This window comes from Barbus barbus, assembly GCF_936440315.1.
Source record: "Barbus barbus genome assembly, chromosome: 22".
NCBI lineage: Eukaryota > Metazoa > Chordata > Actinopteri > Cypriniformes > Cyprinidae > Barbus > Barbus barbus.
In genome coordinates, this window is record NC_136750.1 from 26,069,516 (window position 1) to 26,089,594 (window position 20,079).

Consider the following 20,079-nt stretch of genomic DNA (forward strand, 5'->3'; position numbering starts at 1 on the left):
TTTTACGACATTCTAATTTAGATGCACCTGTATGCACCTGTATATATACACTCACCGGCCACTTTATTAGGTACACCTGTTCAATTACTTGGTAACATAAATTACTATCTGCTAATCACATGGCAGCAACTCAATGCATTTAGGCATCTAGATGTGGTGAAGACGACTTGCTGAAGTTCAAACCGAGCATCAGAATGGGGAAGAAAGGGGATTTAAGTGACTTTGAACGTGGAATGGTTGTTGGTGCCAGACGGGCTGGTCTGAATATTTCAAAAACTGCTGATCTACTGGGATTTTCACGCACAACCATCTCTAGGGTTTACAGAGAATGGTCCGAAAAAGAGAAAATATCCAGTGAGCGGCAGTTGTGTGGACAAAAATGCCTTGTTAATGTCAGAGGAGAATGGGCAGACTGGTTAGAGATGATAGAAAGGCAACAGCAACTCAAATAACCACTCGTTACAACCAACATATGCAGAATACCATCTCTGAACGCACAACACGTCGAACCCTGAAGCAGATGAGCTACAGCAGCAGAAGACCACACCAGGTGCCGCTCCTGTCAGCATAGAACAGGAAACAGAGGCTAAAATTCGCAAGTACAATTGGACAATAGAAGATTGGAAAAATGTTGCTTGGTCTGATGAGTCTCGATTTCTGCTGCAACATTCAGATGGTAGGGTTAGAATTTGGCATAAAGAACATGAAAGCATGGATCCATCCTGCCTTGTCTCAGCGGTTCAGGCTGGTGGTGGTGGTGTAATGGTGTGGGGGATATTTTCTTGGCACACTTTGGGCCCCTTAGTACCAATTAAGCATTGTTTAAACGCCAAAGCCTTCCTGAGTATTGTTGCTGACCATGTCCATCCCTTTATTACTACAGTGCACCCATCTTCTGATGGCTACTTCCAGCAGGATAATGCATCATGTCACAAAGCTCAAATCATCTCAGACTTGTTTCTTGAACATGACAATGAGTTCACTTTACTCAAATGGCCTCCACAGTCACCAGATCTCAATCCAATAGAGCATCTTTGGGATGTGGTGGAAAGGGAGATTCGCATCATGGATGTGCAGACGACAAATCTGCAGCAACTGCGTGATGCTATCATGTCAATATGGACCAACATCTCTGAGGAATGTTTCCAACACCTTGTTGAATCTATGCCACGAAGAATTACGGCAGTCCTGAAGGCAAAAGGGGGTCCAACCCGGTACTAGCAAGGTGTCCCTAATAAAGTGGCCAGTGAGTGTGTGTGTGTGTGTATATATATATATATATATATATATATATATATATATATATCATAAATCTTAAAGACATCTAATAGACGTCTATTTGACATCTGATAGGAAATGTCCTGTAGATGTAGATGAGCAAACACTCTAAAAAATACATCTTGCAGATGTAAATGCAGACCTCTGTGATGTATGTGTGTTAATTTCTAAAATGTAAGATAATCAATATTAACTTGTCTATTGTACTGTTACATATATATCGAACATAAAGGCTTTTTCGTTAGAAGATAAACGTACGGCGTCTACGCCTTTTTCCAGCATAGGTTAGTCGCTAATAATTCATGTGATGCATAAATATATATATATATATATATATATATACTATATTATTTATTTCATTAATAGCAACAATAGTATGGACTTGTGGTGCTATTTTGCCCTTATTTGGTGCTTCTATGCTTCCATTGTTCTATTATTCAAATATATTTTTTTCATTTTTGTTCCACGGAAGAGAAAGAATCATGTTTGGAATGTTATGAGGGTGAGTAAATGATGACAGAACTCTTACTTTTAGCTCTGATTGCAGACATGCAAGTTATTCCCATAAGTCCCTGTGACTGCTTCCTGTAACAGACATAGGACTCTATATGTTATGCAATGCCTGCTTGGGTTCTGATCAACTCCCTCCAGTCTTCTTGAATACTGTGCTAATATGACTCACAGATTTTGTGCTATCGCCCCACAGGAAGTGTGTGAGGATGTTTATGCCTTGGACAATGACTTGGGGTCTCCCCCAGCAACAGGAACACAACACTGGAAAACCAAATATTGGAGATGTGGCTGCTGTTATTGTGCTGGCGGTCAAGCCAGTGTGATGCTGGAGATATGGGTTTTGGGGCAGCTGAGTCTATTGTATCTACTGCAGCTGGAATGTGAACAACAAGAGACGCTGTGTTTATAGAAATCTTCCATTTCCTGTGAAGCTTAGTGGACGCTTTGTTGAATGAAATATTTTCGACACTGAATCCATGGCATTCCCCTGCTGTGTGTGAAGGACTTGATGAACCCTGAGGAATGCTGTGTTCAGTGAACATGAAAGCTTGACTTCATAGGGCACCAGCGTGACCGTTTATTATGGAGGGTCAAGGCATTTGGAGTTATTTTGGAGAATTGTTCAAATTTGGCAGGCTCACAACTGACTGTAGGCCAAAATAAACACTGGAGGCTGTAGAAAGGACCACTGCTATCAGTTTAAGGAGTGGTGGGATGTGGTATTGAAAGATCTGGGCTTGAAACCAGAAGGTAGGTGGTTCATTCTCCAGAAGAAATTATTCATGAACCATTCACATAGTGCCCTTGAGTAAGACCTGTTACCTGTTACTCAAGTCCAGGGAAACCAAGCCTTGTCAAAACTAGCACAATATGGTAAAACAACATCTCTTTGATGTAAATCATATTTAAATGAATAAATTACAATGGTTTTTCAGTTATTCTTTCTGCAAGTAGCATAACGCCGGCAGGCTGATTCAGTGAATCATACATTCAAATCTAAACATGGATTCGTTCAGAAATGAAACAAGAAGCAACCAATGATCTATATAAATGACTTTATTATAGTGTACTATACTATATTGTACTCTATTATCTAATAGATCAGTGGTAATTACTTTTATGAGTGAGTCATTGAATCATTGATTCAACCGATTCGTTCAAAAACACTGGCTACATCCGAATATACTTCAACAGTACCTTCAATTCTGAGCCATTGCATTTAATTGATTCGATTAAAATGCAGATTCTTTCAGGAACTTTCAGGCCCTGCGTTCCATTCTGAAAGGCTCATTCCTATGCCCTAATTACCCTTACCCTCTGGAGTGAGAGCTTTGAAGGGTGTAGGGGACCAAACAACTGTTTCTTGAAGTGCCCTTCTGCGTCATCATTGGCGTCATCATGCAAAGAATCTGGGTACCCTTCGAAATCCTTAATTCTGAAGGGCCCTTAATTTGAAGTGGCCAGTTTTGAGTACTTCGGTTTGGAATGACCCTTCAATATGGCTGCCATGATTGTTTTCACTCCGAAATGGCCTTCGGAGGGCGATGTATCCCATTTGGAACGTCTATTGAATCATCCCCTGAACCGATTCATTCAAAATACTGAATCACTGGTTCATTCAGGCACGATACTCACTGTGTGATACTTGGAGACGCTTGACCATTGATCCAGGCTTTGAAACATCGTTTGGACCTATTTCCATTGAGATAGCACACTTACATCTGCAAGATGTCTGTTAAAGATCACTTGATCTGGAAAGCATCTGCTGTGTTCAAACATCTGACAGATAGCTGTAAGATGTCAGTTTTACATACATTCTAAATCATAAATCTTAAAGACATCTAATAGACGTCTATTTGACATCTGATAGGAAATGTCCTGTAGATGTAGATGAGCAAACACTCTAAAAAATACATCTTGCAGATGTAAATGCAGACCTCTGTGATGTATGTGTGTTAATTTCTAAAATGTAAGATAATCAATATTAACTTGTCTATTGTACTGTTACATATATATCGAACATAAAGGCTTTTTCGTTAGAAGATAAACGTACGGCGTCTACGCCTTTTTCCAGCATAAGTTAGTCGCTAATAATTCATGTTAATATCCACACACTCACAATTCCATGCTAAGAAAGTTCATTCTTCCAGAATAATGTTTCTGTATGAACCCTGCAGGGCCTGGAGCAGAGCAGCTATTCTGTTACAGCTTTCCACAGCAGCTGGAAGCTGTAATTCTCTCATGTGATGAAAGAGAGGAGCCGTGAGAACAGCGCGCGTGTTGGAATGCTGTGTGAAGGAAGGGACCCCCATCACCGTGGAAACTGCAGCAAGGGGTGATGGGAGCTGGAGTCTGGGGTTTCTCCACAGCCCTGAGAGAGATCTGCTCTAACTCTGCCAATATTAGGGTCATGAAACCTGAGGTTATGAATATATATATATATACACACACACACAGAGTGGGGAAAAAATGATTTGATCCCCTGCTGATTTTGTATGTTTGCCCACTGACAAAGAAATGATCAGTCTATAATTTTAATGGTAGGTTTATTTGAGCAGGTTTTTATTTGTAGGTTTATATAACAACATTTTAAACAATGAACATATAGAGGTAATTATGATAACAGCAAAGACTATTAATACTGAGATAAAAGGCATAGTGTAAAGGCATAGACACCGTAAATCAAAGAATAGATTTAAGGCTTTGCAGTAATTTAGTCTTTTTTGCTTTGTTGTGTCTTTGTGTTAGTAGTGACCTGTTTTGTTTTTATTAGAAAAAGTAGGTTTTTGTGATGCCCATTTATATTTGTGGATAAATAATTCAGATAACACTGTATTTTAAGGTGTCCTTGTTACATGTACTATTATAATAACAGTAAATTATGTATAATTACATGGCAGTAACCCTAATCCTAACCTCAACCACATAATAAGTAGTTAATTAATATTACTCAGTCAGTACTTAAATATATAATTACACGGTAAAAAGGACACCTTAAAATAAAGTGTAACCATAATTTCTTTATATATAACAAGTACATTTATAATATGCCATATTTTAAAATGATCATCATAAAATAACTTTTGGTCTGTTGCATTACATGTTCTTTTAAACAAAACTGCAAATGATAAATGTTGCTAAACCAAAATAATTTAGTATAAAGCCAATGCTGAACTGTACATTGCTCGTTTCCCTCTTTGCAAAAAACACAATGCAAATCAATGTCTTTCCAAAACCTTAACCGTTTTAGAGGATAAATCCAGTGAACAATCTTAAATTATACTTCTAGAGACTAGTTAAGGGTGAGGTCCATTTAAACTACAGTGTGAGTTATATGCCATAACCGTGGCTAATGACACACAGGTAAACAAATAAAATTCTGATTTATTGTATTTTTAAATTAAATTTTCACAGTATGATTTAATTATTAGCTTTTTATCAACTTACCCCGTGTAGTAAAGAACACTTTAGACTGACCCCTCAAAAGTGAATCAATCAATGAAAAACGAATCACTAAAATGAATCAGATCTGAAATAAGTCAATGCAAGGGCCAAAGTTATCAGAATTTGTCTTGTACGTGTTTTAAATCTGATTTGATCATAGCGTGAGGAAGTCAGTCACTCTTCCTGTGACTCAGGACTTCCTTTAACTCATCTCAGGGGGGCAGATAAAGTCATGAGATGGGAGTTTAGCATTTTTGGACTTGTTTTGATAGTGACTCAAATTGCAAGTCTTCTTGACGTTCATCCTTAAAAGGAATATTTCCTGTCTGTAAAGGGACAGGCCTACATCTCTTGGTTTGTTCATGAATGTTCAGCTCAGTAACGAGACATTACAATCCAAGTGCATCAAGAGTCAGTGAATGTAATGAAAAGATCACTCCTGTAACATCAGCATTTATAAAAAAAAACACTGTAGAGATCCACATGCATGTTCTCAAGACTGGTGTATATTTACAGTTATTTACAACACGAGAGAATGAGAGACAGCCGTACAATGTGACGTGACTGAATGCTCTGATTCGTACGTCACAGAGCGTTGTACTCCACACACTTTGAGGGATCTGTTGGGAAATGTTTCTGACAGATTGTCATTAATCTTTTCAGCCCCTGTGAAAATACAAAAAAGACAATCGCTGATCTGCTAAAAATCACAATGCTCTGTAATAAAACAAACTTCTAGTCATAACATCATTTCAGACCTGAATGTATTTCCTCTGGGTCTCGTCGTTGAGCACATGAGCGACGTGTTTGGAGAAGATCTTCTCACGTCCAGTACGAGCGTGGATACCCACCATGGTCACACCGATGGGCCACGGAGCGTTTCCGATAGCCATCTGCAGATAAGCATCGTTTGCCTGTATGTACACTGTATGTTAGTTGGGTTTCCTCACAAATATACCAATTACAAACTGTCAACGTATTGCAACAAGTGAAACATACCTTAACATATTCCCTCTCCAGCATGAACTTTATGATGTCTGTGATGGACTCCTTAATATCTGCTGGCAAATTCTATATATGGAAGACACAATGAGCTTATGAGTCTCTATCTAATAATAATCCTGTATAAAAAAGCTTGTAGAACAGCATACCTTCTTACGCAGTTTTCTGAACAGAGGTTCCAAATAAGATTCGGTCTGTTTTTGGGTGGCACTGGCGACTTTGCCCTGGACACTACGCTTCACATGATCCTCTCGGCTGTTCAGATCTTTAGCCCACACGCCCAGCAAAAACTATAATAATAAAAATATACTTTATTTTAGATGAAGTGCCTTAAAAAAAAACTCTTTATATATAAGTTGAAACACAATGCGTAAAAACAATATACAAACATACCAAAAAAATTTATTTAATAATTAACTTTAAAAATACAAATAAGCACACAAAATTAAATTATTATACTTTTAAATTGTGCATCAATTTCTCATTAAATCATCAGTAATATTTTAAAATATTTGAATATTGTCTAAATACATTACTATCAAAAGTCAGTACAAGGTTCAAACACTCCAAAAGGGATTGAAAATAAAAAAGCTTAAAAAAATAACATACCGTACCCTTAAAACTTTATTTATGATGTCCATGTCTCCTACATCATTGCCAGTGCCAAGAGATGCTCCCAAAGCCTGTTTAATACAGGTCATTAAACATGAATGTAACGGTTATACAGCATCACATATTGTTTGTTATATTATACAGTTTATTAAAGCCATAGGAGCTTCAGTATCCAGACAGTTCTCAAAACTTTTTTTTTAGCCGAACCCCTCTGACCTAAAAGATTTACTTGTAAGGACCCCCTTTAAATAATTTAACAACACATTTTCATTGCCACTCTTCTCTGATGTCCTCTTAATGGTCATATTACATACAAGTAAACTAAATATTTCTTTCTAGTAAGCGTTTTATTTTAATTTTTAGGATTTGATTAATTACTAGCATTTTTCATCAACACAAACCCCAATTTGGAAACCGTGGTCTAGTTCTTTCAGTTATGAAGAACATTAGATTGCATATGTAAGACTATAGTGCCACCTAGTGGGACCATGATAGAAGTACTTCTCATTAGGCACATTACAGATTCTGGAGTTGATGTGCTGTGATTGCGGAAGTAAGCTGTTTTCTGTGAATGTGCAAGTTTTATTATTTATTAGCTGCTAAAGGTAAAAATGCAGTAAATGATAAAACTATTTGCGCTACAAACCAGCGTTTCTAATTACGATAAATTAAATGATAACAAATATCTGTTTGCAATGTCAAGCAGCATAAAGGACTGTTTTGGTACAGCTAAAATAACTGGAAGCCTTGCACATTTACAAATGGCTGCACCTGCTCTTACATTAAAAATGAGGATATGAATTAGTTTAAGTTAATGTTATGGGTCCTGTGTGTGTGGGTTTACCTCCAGCTCCTCAATGGTGGTATTTTCTTCATGCACTTTGAGATCGTGTTGTGTGTCCAGTTCAGTGCCCTCTGTTCCACCGACGATCTCGTTCAGATACTGCTGATCGATCTTATCCATGGCGGCCTTCAGATCATTCCTCAATCCCTGCACACACAGACAAGGTAAGCCTTAAAAATTGTCCACCTTGACAGAACTTTTCTTGCAGGAAAATAAATTAAAAAATTCCTAGTAAATAAACGCACTATATGACATGAGCGTGAAGATGGTGAGAGGAGAGGTGGGTCTTACCTTGTTTACTTCTGGTGCTAGAATTTCAATCTTCCGGAGTCTCTGGAAAGCATCATAATCTGATTCGCCAAACAGACGGATGGGCTCGCCACGTTCCCTCAGACGTCTGATCACCTGCACGCAGCCACAAGATTTATTCATCCAAGAACAAAAACAACCTCATCAGGTGAGCTCTGATTGGCTGACACACCTCCTGTCGAGAGAGCGTCATTGGCAGCTTCTCCTCTGTGAGCTCCAGTTCTAACACAGGATTGGATGATGTAGATGGAGGCGCCTCCTCCTCGGTCTTGTCCAGCTTGGACAAAAAAAAAAAAAAAAGTCATATTTTAATGACTGTTAAATTATTCTGATACCACTGCAAAGCATATAAATTGTAAGATTAAAAAGGGCTGCTTGCAAAATAATAAGCTTATAAATAACAATCCTGGCAAGATCTTACAGAATAAAAGGCCTAAAACAAATAGTTCTCCATATAAGCATGCAGCTATGCATTTTTAAAATGTGATTAAATCCTCATCTAATCTTATATAAATATGAGTGCACATAATTCTCCCAAGATGCAATGGGTGAACAGCAAAGAACTGCATATATCATTTGATTGGCCATGCTATATCTTGACACCGGTTTTAATTTAACACACCATGCATGCAATATCAAAACCAAATAAGGAAGCTTAAACAACAAAAGAGAACCGCACAAATGAGAGAGCAGGCAAGGCATCTAGAATTCAAACGTGCTTTGCTCCTGGGTGGGCATCTCTGTCACATAAGGCACCGATTTTACTGTGATCGTTATGCGGCTGGGCTGAAAATTCAGATAGTGCTGCCTCCAGCTTTGTGCAACACTGGGAGCAAAGGCAATTAAACACACAAATGAAACCCAGTCAAACATCAGTCTGGCAGCATGCATTCTGTCTGCCTGAGCCCTACCTGTCGCACAGGCTGCTCATTAGAAACCTACACTCACAGAACACACACAGACAGCAGGAAAGAGAATATGAGAAGAGATACACAGCAGACACCACTCCAGGATGAGAAGAGAACTAGAGAGAAAGAGCTTTCTGAAAGGAATAGTTCACCAAAAAAATGAAAATTTGCTGCAAATTTACTCACCCTCAGGCCATCCATCAGAATAGATTTGGAGAAATGTAACATTACATCACTTGCTCACCAATGCAGTGAATGGGTGCCGTCAGAATGAGAGTCCAAACAGCTGATAAAAACATCACAATAATCCACACCACTCCAGTTCATCAATTCATGTCTTGTGAAAAGCTGTGCGTTTGTAAGAAACAAATACATCATTGAAATGTTATAAATTCAAACGGTTACTAATGGCTAAAATAAGTGTCCACAATCCATAACATTGCTTTCTCCAGTGAAAAAGTCAAAAATATGCACAGATCAAGCAGAGTTTAAAGTTTGTTTAGAACGGTTTTAAAAGTTAAAAAAGTTGGATTTTGCAGTAAAGGGGAAAGGGAAGTGGTGTGTGGCTAAGTATGGTGACCCATACTCAGAATTTGTGCTCTGCATTTAACCCATCCAAGTGTACACACAGTAGTGAACATACACCCAGAGCAGTGGGCAGCCAATGCTGCGGCGCCCGGGGAGCAGTTGGGGGGACGGTGCCTTGCTCAAGGGTCTCACCTCAGTCGTGGTATTGAGGGTGGAGAGGGTGTTGTTTATTCACTCCCCCACCTACAATCCCTGCCGGACCTGAGACTCGAACCCACGACCTTCAGGTTACAAGTCCAGCTCTCTATCCATTAGACCACGACTGTAAAAGGTCAACAGTGGATGGACACTGGAAGAACTGGTATTATGGACTCGTATTTTGACCAGAAGTGACTCGTATTGTTAATAAAATACGAAAATCTATTGTATAAAATATAGACAAAATACAGATGACTCATATTTTAGTTCAAAGCAATGGTCTGAAGTTAAAACATGTCTTGATGGATTTGTTTCTTTCAAACACACAGCTTTTCACGTCACAAGACATGATGCATTGAAGTCGTGTGAATTACTGTGATGGTTTTATCAGATGCTTGGACTCTCATTCTGACGGCACCCATTCACTGCAGAGCAAGTGATGTCTTGATAAATTTCTCCAAATCTGTTCTGATGTAGAAACAGCTCATCTACATGTTGGACAGCATGGGAGTATGGGATAGAAGACACTTTTTGAATGGGACAGTTCATTTCTTTGAAAGCCACAGTAGATGACTGACAGACAAGTAGATGGTCCCTGGGGCTGATCACATTTAAGGGTCCGTTTCAGGTAAAACATTGATAACACCTGGTCTCGGATTACACCACTAATACAGCTGTGTTTATACCTTATATCCACATCTCCTGTAATAATCCTCCTCTTCCTTACGAGCGAGATCAGCCCGTTTGAAGTATTTCTTTGAGTCCTGGAGAAACAACACGAGTAGAGTAAGTTATTACACAAACCCACATAACAACAACACATCGATGTAAACAGTCGCTACTCACATCTACCAGCTCTTTCTCCTCAATGAGTTTTCTTTTCCTCGCGATCTCTGCTCTGAGGATGTCCATAACTCAAATAACAACAACTCTTTCTCAAAAACTCTTACGCCTCTTTTTTACATAAACATCCAACGGGAAACAGTTAAAGTCGCTTCCGTTCTAGTGGAGCGATGTGACTCATTACTGCCATCTAATGGACAGATGTGAGAAAATAAAAAGAGAAAGATTTGTATCTTTTTAAAATTATTTGGACAAACTCTTCATCTCATTTATTAAACATATATTGACGAATATCAGTTGCAGTGAAACATTACTTATTTAAAGTAGGCTAATTAATCAATTTATTTATTTTAACTGATATCCTGTGTTTATTTTCATTTATTTGGTCCATAGCGGTCATTCAATACTTTTTTTTTATGATATTTTAGATTTATTTTAAATTTATTTAGGCTATATATATATTATAAAATATATTTTTTTGCTCTTTTTTTACTTTCGCTTTTACTTCGTTGCAGATAGCCTAAATATTTATGATTTATTTATTTATTTACACTTTTCAACGTAGGCTATTACTAGTCACCGACAGGAAAGTTTCTTCTCCTCCAGACAACAGTGTCATTTCGTCCAGTCTGTCCAGTGTAAATCTGGACCCTCGTATTTGCGTCCCACAAATATTAGCGACCATCAGGTGGCGCAAAGGAATAGACGAATTCTGAAAGAATTAAGAGGTTTATTTATTTACATCATAAACGAGCAGCCCCGCAGGGGAATGTAAACGCGTCCCGTCCATCCTCTTCCTCCTCCTAATCTTCCTCATCATCAGAGAGACCCGCGCTTATTATTAAAGCTCAGGTTCGCTTCACTCATCATCAGCTGGACCTAATGAGTTTGTCAGTGATTAAAGAGCCTGTGTGCTGATGAACTGGGCTGGATTCTGCGTCTTCGCCGCTCTGCCCTTAAAATGGAGTTCATGGAGAGGAAGCGGAGCAGGAAATCTCAGAGCTTTAAACTGGTGAATGATGCAGGTAAGCAGATGACAGACAATAGAGCGCATCGGAAGCGTTACGTCAGCACTCTGTTCTTTGTCCTGCTCGCATCGTCACAATGTCGTTCGGATCATTCGTTGTGTTGTCGTATTAAAAACATGTTCATCTTCTGATGCGTTTAGTCTGTCCCTGTGCACTTCTTCAGGTGTGATGGAATACAATGCAGGTCTGTCTGCTGCGTGAGCGTGATGAAGCTCTTCACAGTCACGCAGCCTACAGGTGGTCCTGACCCGCAGCATCACTTCATCGCTTCATCACACAGCTGCTGCTGCTACGAGTGACATCACAGCATACAACGCACTTCATCTGGAACTATTTAAGACGCTTTCGTAATTATTACATATGCAGCTCATTCAAATTGAGAGCCTGTATATGCAATATCTGTGCTTTTCAAAATGACAATTCAACAACGCTGTTTTAACAAATCTGACTGATGTCAATTCTAGTATATTACACTGTACTAAGTCATACAAAAGTTATAATAATATAGCTGACAAAAAAAGTTTATTGTCTTAAATTATATAAAACAGATAGATTCATGTATGGTGTATAATTTATTTAGTCTTGGGTGATCTTTATCCTTAGCACTGTACATATCTGTATAGGAGAAATTAATAATAATAATAATAAAGAGAACTTTATTTTTAATAGGTATCGTCAACACAACGACAATTAATTGATTATTGACAATTGATTTAATACAGAGAATCTAACTGTTCATTTCAATATTCATTGCATTTTTATCACATTCATTTTATGTATATTGATGTATATCTTATATTTTACATTAATCAAATGTGAAATTCATTTTGTGGTTTTGTTTTGCAGTTTTTATAAAAATAGTCATGAGCAATCAACTTGATACTTAAGTGTTAAGCATACTGTTTAAACATGATACTCTCCTTCGAATAAAAGGCTAAAAAGCCCATTTCTAAATGAAATTGTGTCATGACCTCATAATGATGTGAAAACTCTGCTTTGATTCATTTAGATTTTAGCCATGAAATGGATGATGTAGACCAGAATGACACTGAAGGAGATGCCCTGGTTGCTTCTGAGACTGAAGGTAGTTGTCGTTCATCATAACACACTTCATGACTGTGTGCGGGCTCAGTGTGTTAACTGTATCTCTCAGTCTGGTTAGGTGATGAAGGGATGGAGATAAAGAAGCAGATAACAGGCATGATGCGCTTGCTGAGTGACAAGACAGGACGAGTGTACCAGCGGGTTGGACGTGAGGGTGAGACCCTCAAACAGGAGCCTCAGGAGGAGGCTCTCAGCCTGCCTGTGGCTCAGAGCCCGGCCCCTGAACATCCCCAGTACGGCTGGAGCTCAGTCCTGATGACTCACGGGCAGTACGGCACCCGCTCCAAAACCCAGAGGAACCAAAACCACTCGAAAGCTAATGGTGCGTCTCTAAACAATGAAGCAATTTGATTACTTTCAGAAAGTTTGTTAAATGAGCAAAATCTGTCAAATGCAAAACAAAGCATGTTTAGCTATGTTTCTCACACTATGATTAGGCTATATTAATATGCAGTGGCCCCAAAACATATTTTGACATTGAAGTCATGCTAAAAAATGTATGAATTTGAATGCAATGACTAAAATGCATTGCATTAGATGACAAATTGTCAAAATAAGTGGCATTTATTTTATAGAAATATAGCACAAGCGCACTTATCAAGCAAACATTTCAGAAACAAAGTTTGTTAGGTTTTAAATGATAACATTTACATGTAGACACTTTCATCCAAAGCAACTTGCATTACATTCAAGATAAAAAAAAAATCTTAGTTCATGCACTTCCTGGAAATTGAATCCATGACCTTGGCATTGCTATGGTTGCGCTTTACTGTTTGAGCTACATAAATGCTCTTTTATTTATTTATGCAGAATACAGTTTTATGTTCAGTAACAAATATTTATGGCCATCACATTTTCTCAATTTTAATCAATTCACTCAATTCATTACCAGGTAAAAAAAAATAATAATATCTGCAACCAAATGATGCTATGATTTAATAATGAAACAAAATGTGTTTCATTATTAAATCATAGTATCATTTGATTGCAAATGCCACTTGGTTGGACAATTTCGGAATCTAATGCAGACTGTCTTAGTGGCACTGCTTTTTCTTTCTTTTGTTCTTTTTTTCCGGTATTAAACTCAGCAAAGCCATGCTTCTGCTTAAAGTGACTTCAGATAGAAGCATAGGAAGATATTACTTGAACCCCCTTTGGGATCCTTTCCAGGGAAAGTTGTATTATGTGATTGTGGGCTTCAGAAAGATGTACTGTCTGGCACTGCAGCAGCAAGTGTCTAGACAGCTCTGGATAACATAGCAAACACGTAATGTCTTTCTTCTGTATACACACTGGAGTCAGCAAGTCAGACAGCTTTTGTGCTGGGTGCTTGGAGCCTCTGGGTGTCAGACATTATCGGTGATGGCCGTTGTGTTGGCGATGCATGTGTGTTCTGATTCAGACATGGCCTTGCCCCCTGCGCCTGCTGCCATGGCAACTGAGCCCAGCTGCTGTATGTGCAACTGCAAGAGCACCCTGCAGGCCATTCTGCTGGAGTTACGTACCATGAGGAAACTAATCCAAACTCCGAGAGGTAAATCAAACACAACTACCCTCAAATTCCTCTGAACACAATTACAGCTGCATTGACACGTGTTCTGCTGCACTCTCAGGATCCCAGGACAAACAGGGCTCCCAGGTCTCGCTCTCGTCCCGAACCGCCATCTCCAGGAGGAGGAGCCGGAAGAGGAGGCCGGGTCACAGAGTGACAGTTCTGACCACACCCACTAAAAGAACCACACCTCCATCGCCACCCGCTGAGACCGATGCTGTTAATGAGTGTAATCAGTCAAGAGAGGACATGCCCCCAGCAGTGACATCATTTATCCCAGATCCCATTCCCAGTGCCAAAACTCCTCCCTCTCACTACAGCGTCACCAGAGGCCAAAGCACCACAGAGGTACATCACCGTACATGTATGAATAGATTTGGTAATGAATTGGTGAATGAAGTAAAACTGCTCAAAAAATGCTGGGTTAAAAACAACTGGATAAACCCAGAAATTGGGTTGTTTTCAGCCAGTGTTTGGGTTAAATGTTTAACCCAGCATGTACTATCTAGCATACTATCTAAATTATGTATATCATTTAAGTGAAGTAATTTTTTTAGTATTTATTAAAGTAATAATTATTCATATATATTCATGCATATAATTCATTCAACCAGTTAGTTCAACAGCACTGATTCATTCAGGAATAAATCAAACAGCTTTCTTTATCAATTAATCATTGAATCGTACTCTTAACCGAACATTATCTGTTGTTCGGTTCTGCTGTGGTTTTGTTCAGAAGTATTTTCATTGGGAAGACAAAGGCAGATGAAGTACATGGTAATATTCTGTCTATATATATATATATATATATATATATATCTTGACAGCAAGCACCAATCCTCAAATTTTAATAATGTATTGGTCATAGACTGTGATTTAAAAGCTTTCATGATTAAATTCTTTAAAAAGAAGCATTCAGTGAGCTAGCCAGTAACTTTGTTTTATTTTACTTGCCAAAGCACATTTTCACGCTTGGCAAGTTCTGATTTTGGACTGTGTTTGCACCCATTAGACTGATAGCTGGCCATGTCTTTCTCTCTCAGCAGAATGAGTTAAGGTTAGAAACAACAGATGGGGTTGAGTACATAAATATGGTTTCACAGTCGTCTAGGTTATGTGTTTATTCTGATAAGAGTGTGTATGTATGAGCATATGTCTCTGAAAATATTATTCATGACCTACTTTAGTCTCACCTGATTAAAAGTGAAATTTTGGATGATCACAATTTGTGTGTCAATGTATGTGTTAATTCCTAAGTGCATGAGTGTGTATTAATTCCTTTATTAATATCCCGCCCGTCTGTCTCTCCCAGCCGGAGGTGCAGTTGGCCGAGGATTATGACGTATTTATTCCTAAAGCACAGTTGGACTCTATCTTACTGAACTACACTCGCTCTGGCAGCCTGCTCTTCAGGAAACTGGTGTGTGCGTTCTTTGATGATACCACTCTGGCAAACTCACTGCCCAATGGCAAGAGGAAGAGAGGTCTGAATGACACCAGGAAAGGACTCGATCAAAACATAGTCGGAGCCATTAAAGGTTTGTGAACATAACTAGACCAGACCAGAACTTACACAGCATCAGTGTACAGGAGAGCATTATTATGGATTTTGCCTGATATGTATCACTGTCATACATATAGTGGTCCTAAAAAAGTATTTGGACACTTAAAAATGCATTATTATTGCATTAGATAATAAAATATCAAACCATGTGGCGTTTATTTAAAAGGGTTATCGGATGCGACATGCACTTTTACAAGTTGTTGTTTGAACTGAAATGTGTGTTGGCAGTGTGTATGCACAACCTCCCTATAATGATAAAGATCCACCCAGTGTTTTTTTTTTTTTCAATCTTGTTAAATCATTTCCCTTTTCTCATATCAAGCCATTCTCAGATGCCTGTCTGTGTGACCCCTTTCCTAATAACGTGCTAGTTAGCAAGTTCCGCAGCTAAATGCGACTAAAGTAAACATGAGAACGGCTCATCACCCCCCACGCAAGAGAGGGGTGGGGTGAGCAGAGCTCATTAGCATTTAAAGGAACATGCACTAAAATGGCTTGCTGTGAATAGAGCTGATTTTGACAAGGTAAATATGTTGTTTTACACTACCATTGAGAAATTTTAACCAAAGTATGTTATAGACTTTTCATTAAGAGTCTTAAGACCATTAAGAATCACATCAACTTGTGGAAAATGGGCATCCGATTACCCCTTAATCAATCTATCTATCTATCTATCTATCTATCTATCTATCTATCTATCTATCTATCTATCTATCTATCTATCTATCTATCTATCTATCTATCTATCTATATATATATATATATATATATATATATATATATATATAAATAATAATAGGTAAAGCAGAAGCTGGTTGTTAAGTTTTAAAGTGCCCCATTATGGATTTTTGAAAATTACCTTTCATGCAGTGTGTAACACAGATCTAAGTGAATGAAAACATCCTGCAAAGTTTTAAATCTGAAAGTGCACCGTGTATAAAGTTATTGTCTCTCAAAAGAAAGTCGACTCTGAATAATTGAAACGAGTCATTTTTAAAACAAATCTCAAGCCGTTTCATGTTGACATCAACATGAAACATTAGCATATTGCCCACCCACTTGTTGGTCTTTTTGCATTGGTCTGAATGAAAATGCAAATTCATTCTTTGCCACTAGGTGCCGCTTTTCACAGTAGCTCCTCACTGCAGAACAAAGATGGGGGGGTGGGGTTTGATCCACATCTAGGGGGTGGAGATGGTAGGTTTAGGGATCAGGGGGTGGAGACAGATAGGTTCAGGTATATGTAAGGTGGGAGGAGTTGGATCTGTATCCAACCTCGCCCCCTGGATCTTGTGTTCTGCTTTTGGAGCGGTAAAAACAGCGGTTTCCACGGTACACAAAGCAGCACTGCGCTCACAAACGCTGCTTTATCAGGCATTACAGGCATGATCAAATGAAAATGAGATCAATCAGACCAATCACTGCAGATTAGCATCACGCAAAGCCAAGGAGGGGTTTGGGAGTCGTTGAGCAAGTAAGGTAAAAAATAAATGCATATTATAAGACAATGAAAGTGTTTTTTGACTTTGCATGCATGGACTCCCAAAACCAAAATATCTTTCATTACCCATAATAGGAGCACTTTAAGAGATAAAACTCAACTTAAATGTTCAAAAAAGTGATGTTAGTTTTGAGTAAAAATCATGTAGCATTTGATTCATTTGATATATTATAATAATCAATATGTAAAATATTTAAATATTTATTTATTATTTGTGTACTAGCATGTCTTTGTAATTAAATGTGAAATTGATTATGATTGTGAAATGTATTATATATTATCAATATTTATTTATTATTATAAATGATTATTATTATTAAAAATAAATAAATACACTTTTAAAAGACACAAAATACTTAAACAGAACAAGCATAACACATTTTTAAGATTTCGATTTTGTGTCTACCTCGTTTAACTGTGAAAAAGGGCTTAAAATCTGTATATTTGCATTTGTATATTTCGGACATATTATTATTATTACAGAAAATATGTACTATTATTTATGTTACTTGCATTTCTTTGTAATTAGTGAAAAGAGAAAGTCGTTTCTATACCAGGGTTGGTTTTTTTTTCAGTTAACAAACTTTTTAAATCTTAAATTGTTTACATGTATGTGTCTGAATTTAGTGTTTACAGAAAAGTATTGCTCAGCCAATGGAATTGAGAAGCTTCCCGGCCCCAGAGACTGGGTCCAGATTCTGCAAGACCAGATTAAACTTGCCCGTCGACGCTTAAAACGAGGTGAGAACATGACACAAAGAGAAATACATGCAGGGAAAGTGAAAAAGAAAGAGAGGTAGTGGTGTCGTACATTACCAAGGATTCAAAGTTGTAACAAAGCTGTTGCTTCATGATTGATGATTTGCTAGATGAGTGCTATTAAAACAATTAATCGATCATTTAAATGCTTCAATGTCCTAATTTATGTGATTTATTTTGAATGATTTGCAGCAGAGACAGCCTCAGACAGTAATGATATTCAGCACAAAACAGGTACTCGGACACACTGACCCAAACCCACACACACAGCATGAATGAAAGCGCTTCAGATCTCATGATATCCCAGCATTCTTTATTAGAATGATACATTAAATAACATGCTAAATAATTTCAGAGGACACATTCCATTGGAATATTATTCCCACTAGTATTTCTGTGTGTTATTTTTCAGAGAAATGTCAGCGAACTGATGATAAAGTGGAAACTGTGACGCAAAATGGTACTGGAATGCACATCTTTAATATTTCACTCTCAAAAAGTGCCATTGTTCTAAAGTAACCCTTTCTTCTGTACCGCAGGTGATGCTTATGAGAGAACTGAATGTCTAGTTGCTATGGACACTGCCTGAGAAGAGATTGTTTTCAACAAAATGCAACCTCCGACCCCCGCAAAGGAGTCATTTTTAATTGTTTTGTCCGTCTACTGTAGCACGTATGGAGAGACGCGGCTTTGAAATTCTCACGGTCAGCTGTGCAACAGACACAAAGTAAACGGCAATGTTTTGCTGATCAATTAGCGTTCCAGACAGACACACGTTTATAACACAAGTACTCTCATTTGATCGTTTTAAAGTGGGTCGTCCCAATGTCACTAGTTGTCTTCAATGAATATATGGAAGTGTTTGTAGTTTTTCAGCTTCATCCAAATGCTTCACCAACAAATATCAGCAGGACTGCTGACAAAACATGACTGTGCCTTTAATTCACTCAAACTGATGTCATTTCACGATTGTGCTGTTTATTGACACTTTCTGGTGAAATATGTGGCATTTTCTATATTAATAGTACTTAAAGTCATATTCGCTGCACATAGTCTTACTAAAGTGTTGTTGGTTATATAATCTGGCAGACTGGTAATGTAGACCTGTAACTGTTTGACTTCCTGTGTAAGAGGATTTAGTGTCTATTGAATGTGTACAAAGGAGTGAATATGAACATTATCCTGCGTCTGTGTTTTTACCTCACGGTCAAATGCTTGAATAACTATTCTTGTTAATATCCGGGTTAAATACAATCTGTGGCTCGATTCATGTCTCAGTTTGTAAAAGCAATGCTAAAAACGCACATACGGAAATGCACTTACATTGTACACCTGCCCCATAGACTTCCACTGTAAGTGCATAACCGTCAACTCAAACTAATGTTTGCTTTTATTAACTGAGATATGAGGCAAAGCGAATTTGATAGAGCTTAAATGGAAATATTCCTTTAAGAGCACAGATGTTGTGTCTGTGCCTCCTTTTTAATATTCCTGTTTTAAAAAAGATCAACTTTATGTTTATTAGTGGAAAGTTGTTTGGTCTGAGACGTCAAATAAATATGGCTGTGTCTTACATGGTTGACCTAAACTTGATTCAAATGTGTCATTTTTTATTTATTTAGTGGGCTTCAAAGTTATCTTTAAATTTGTCTATTCTTTTATTTATCTATTGTATTATAGTTCATTATTTATTATAGTTTTTAAAAGCTACACTGTAAAAAAAAGTGTCAACTTTAAGATTTTAAGGCATTTTGAAGTTTTCTCAACTTGTTGTTTTAAGTTTATACAACAAAAAGTTGAGAATCTCCTACAAAAAGTTGAGAACTCAAAAATCTGCTGAAGCTGGTTGCCTTAAAATGTTAAGTTGGATCAACTTTTTTTTAAGAAAAAAGTTGATCCAGGGGAAACTTTTTTTAAAGAAAAAAGTTGATCCAGTTGATCAAGGGAAGTCGTGGCCTAATGGTTAGAGAGTCGGACTCGTAATCGAAAGGTTGCGAGTTCGAGCCCCCGGCTGGCAGGAATTGTAGGTGGGGGGAGTGAATGTCCAGCGCTCTCTCCACCCTCAATACCACGACTGAGGTGCCCTTGAGCA

At 37.9% G+C, this 20,079-nt stretch overlaps 2 protein-coding genes across 3 annotated transcripts; one reads left to right on the forward strand and one right to left on the reverse strand.

Moving 5' to 3' along the window:
* Window positions 1-5,672: 5,672 nt before the first annotated feature.
* Window positions 5,673-10,635, reverse strand: LOC306887991 (pre-mRNA-splicing factor 18). Of its 2 annotated transcripts, XM_079446074.1 has the most exons (11): window positions 10,483-10,619; window positions 10,323-10,400; window positions 8,914-8,940; window positions 8,175-8,279; window positions 7,985-8,098; window positions 7,694-7,840; window positions 6,852-6,920; window positions 6,387-6,527; window positions 6,235-6,306; window positions 5,994-6,149; window positions 5,673-5,901 (listed from the first exon to the last, which is right to left on the reverse strand). In XM_079446074.1, exons 1-11 carry the CDS (start codon window positions 10,546-10,548, stop codon window positions 5,821-5,823), a joined length of 1,056 nt encoding a protein of 351 aa, XP_079302200.1. In that variant the 5' UTR covers window positions 10,549-10,619; the 3' UTR covers window positions 5,673-5,820. The 2 variants fall into 2 exon arrangements, with proteins under 2 accessions (XP_079302200.1, XP_079302201.1); XM_079446075.1 differs by lacking the exon at window positions 8,914-8,940 and having other exon boundaries at window positions 10,483-10,635.
* A 772-nt stretch (window positions 10,636-11,407) lies between these two features.
* LOC306888348 (BEN domain-containing protein 7-like) lies at window positions 11,408-19,579 on the forward strand. The gene is made up of 10 exons (XM_079446570.1): window positions 11,408-11,504; window positions 12,517-12,591; window positions 12,661-12,933; window positions 14,014-14,145; window positions 14,225-14,511; window positions 15,476-15,701; window positions 17,856-17,969; window positions 18,180-18,221; window positions 18,400-18,447; window positions 18,527-19,579. The coding sequence occupies exons 1-10, from the start codon at window positions 11,441-11,443 to the stop codon at window positions 18,574-18,576; spliced, it is 1,311 nt and encodes a 436-aa protein (XP_079302696.1). The 5' UTR covers window positions 11,408-11,440; the 3' UTR covers window positions 18,577-19,579.
* Window positions 19,580-20,079: the final 500 nt, after the last annotated feature.

Excerpts from the sequence above, each read along its gene's own strand:
- LOC306888348 (XM_079446570.1), top strand. The coding sequence starts at position 11,441 with ATGGAGTTCATGGAGAGGAAGCGGAGCAGGAAATCTCAGAGCTTTAAA. Across the intron at positions 11,505-12,516 it reads TAAACTGGTGAATGATGCAG|ATTTTAGCCATGAAATGGAT; the intron begins GTAAGCAGATGA and ends TGATTCATTTAG. Across the intron at positions 14,512-15,475 it reads GAGGCCAAAGCACCACAGAG|CCGGAGGTGCAGTTGGCCGA; the intron begins GTACATCACCGT and ends TGTCTCTCCCAG.
- LOC306887991 (XM_079446074.1), bottom strand. The coding sequence starts at position 10,548 with ATGGACATCCTCAGAGCAGAGATCGCGAGGAAAAGAAAACTCATTGAG. Across the intron at positions 10,401-10,482 it reads AGGAGAAAGAGCTGGTAGAT|GACTCAAAGAAATACTTCAA; the intron begins GTGAGTAGCGAC and ends TTGTTTCTCCAG. Across the intron at positions 6,528-6,851 it reads TCATAAATAAAGTTTTAAGG|TTTTTGCTGGGCGTGTGGGC; the intron begins GTACGGTATGTT and ends TTATTATTATAG.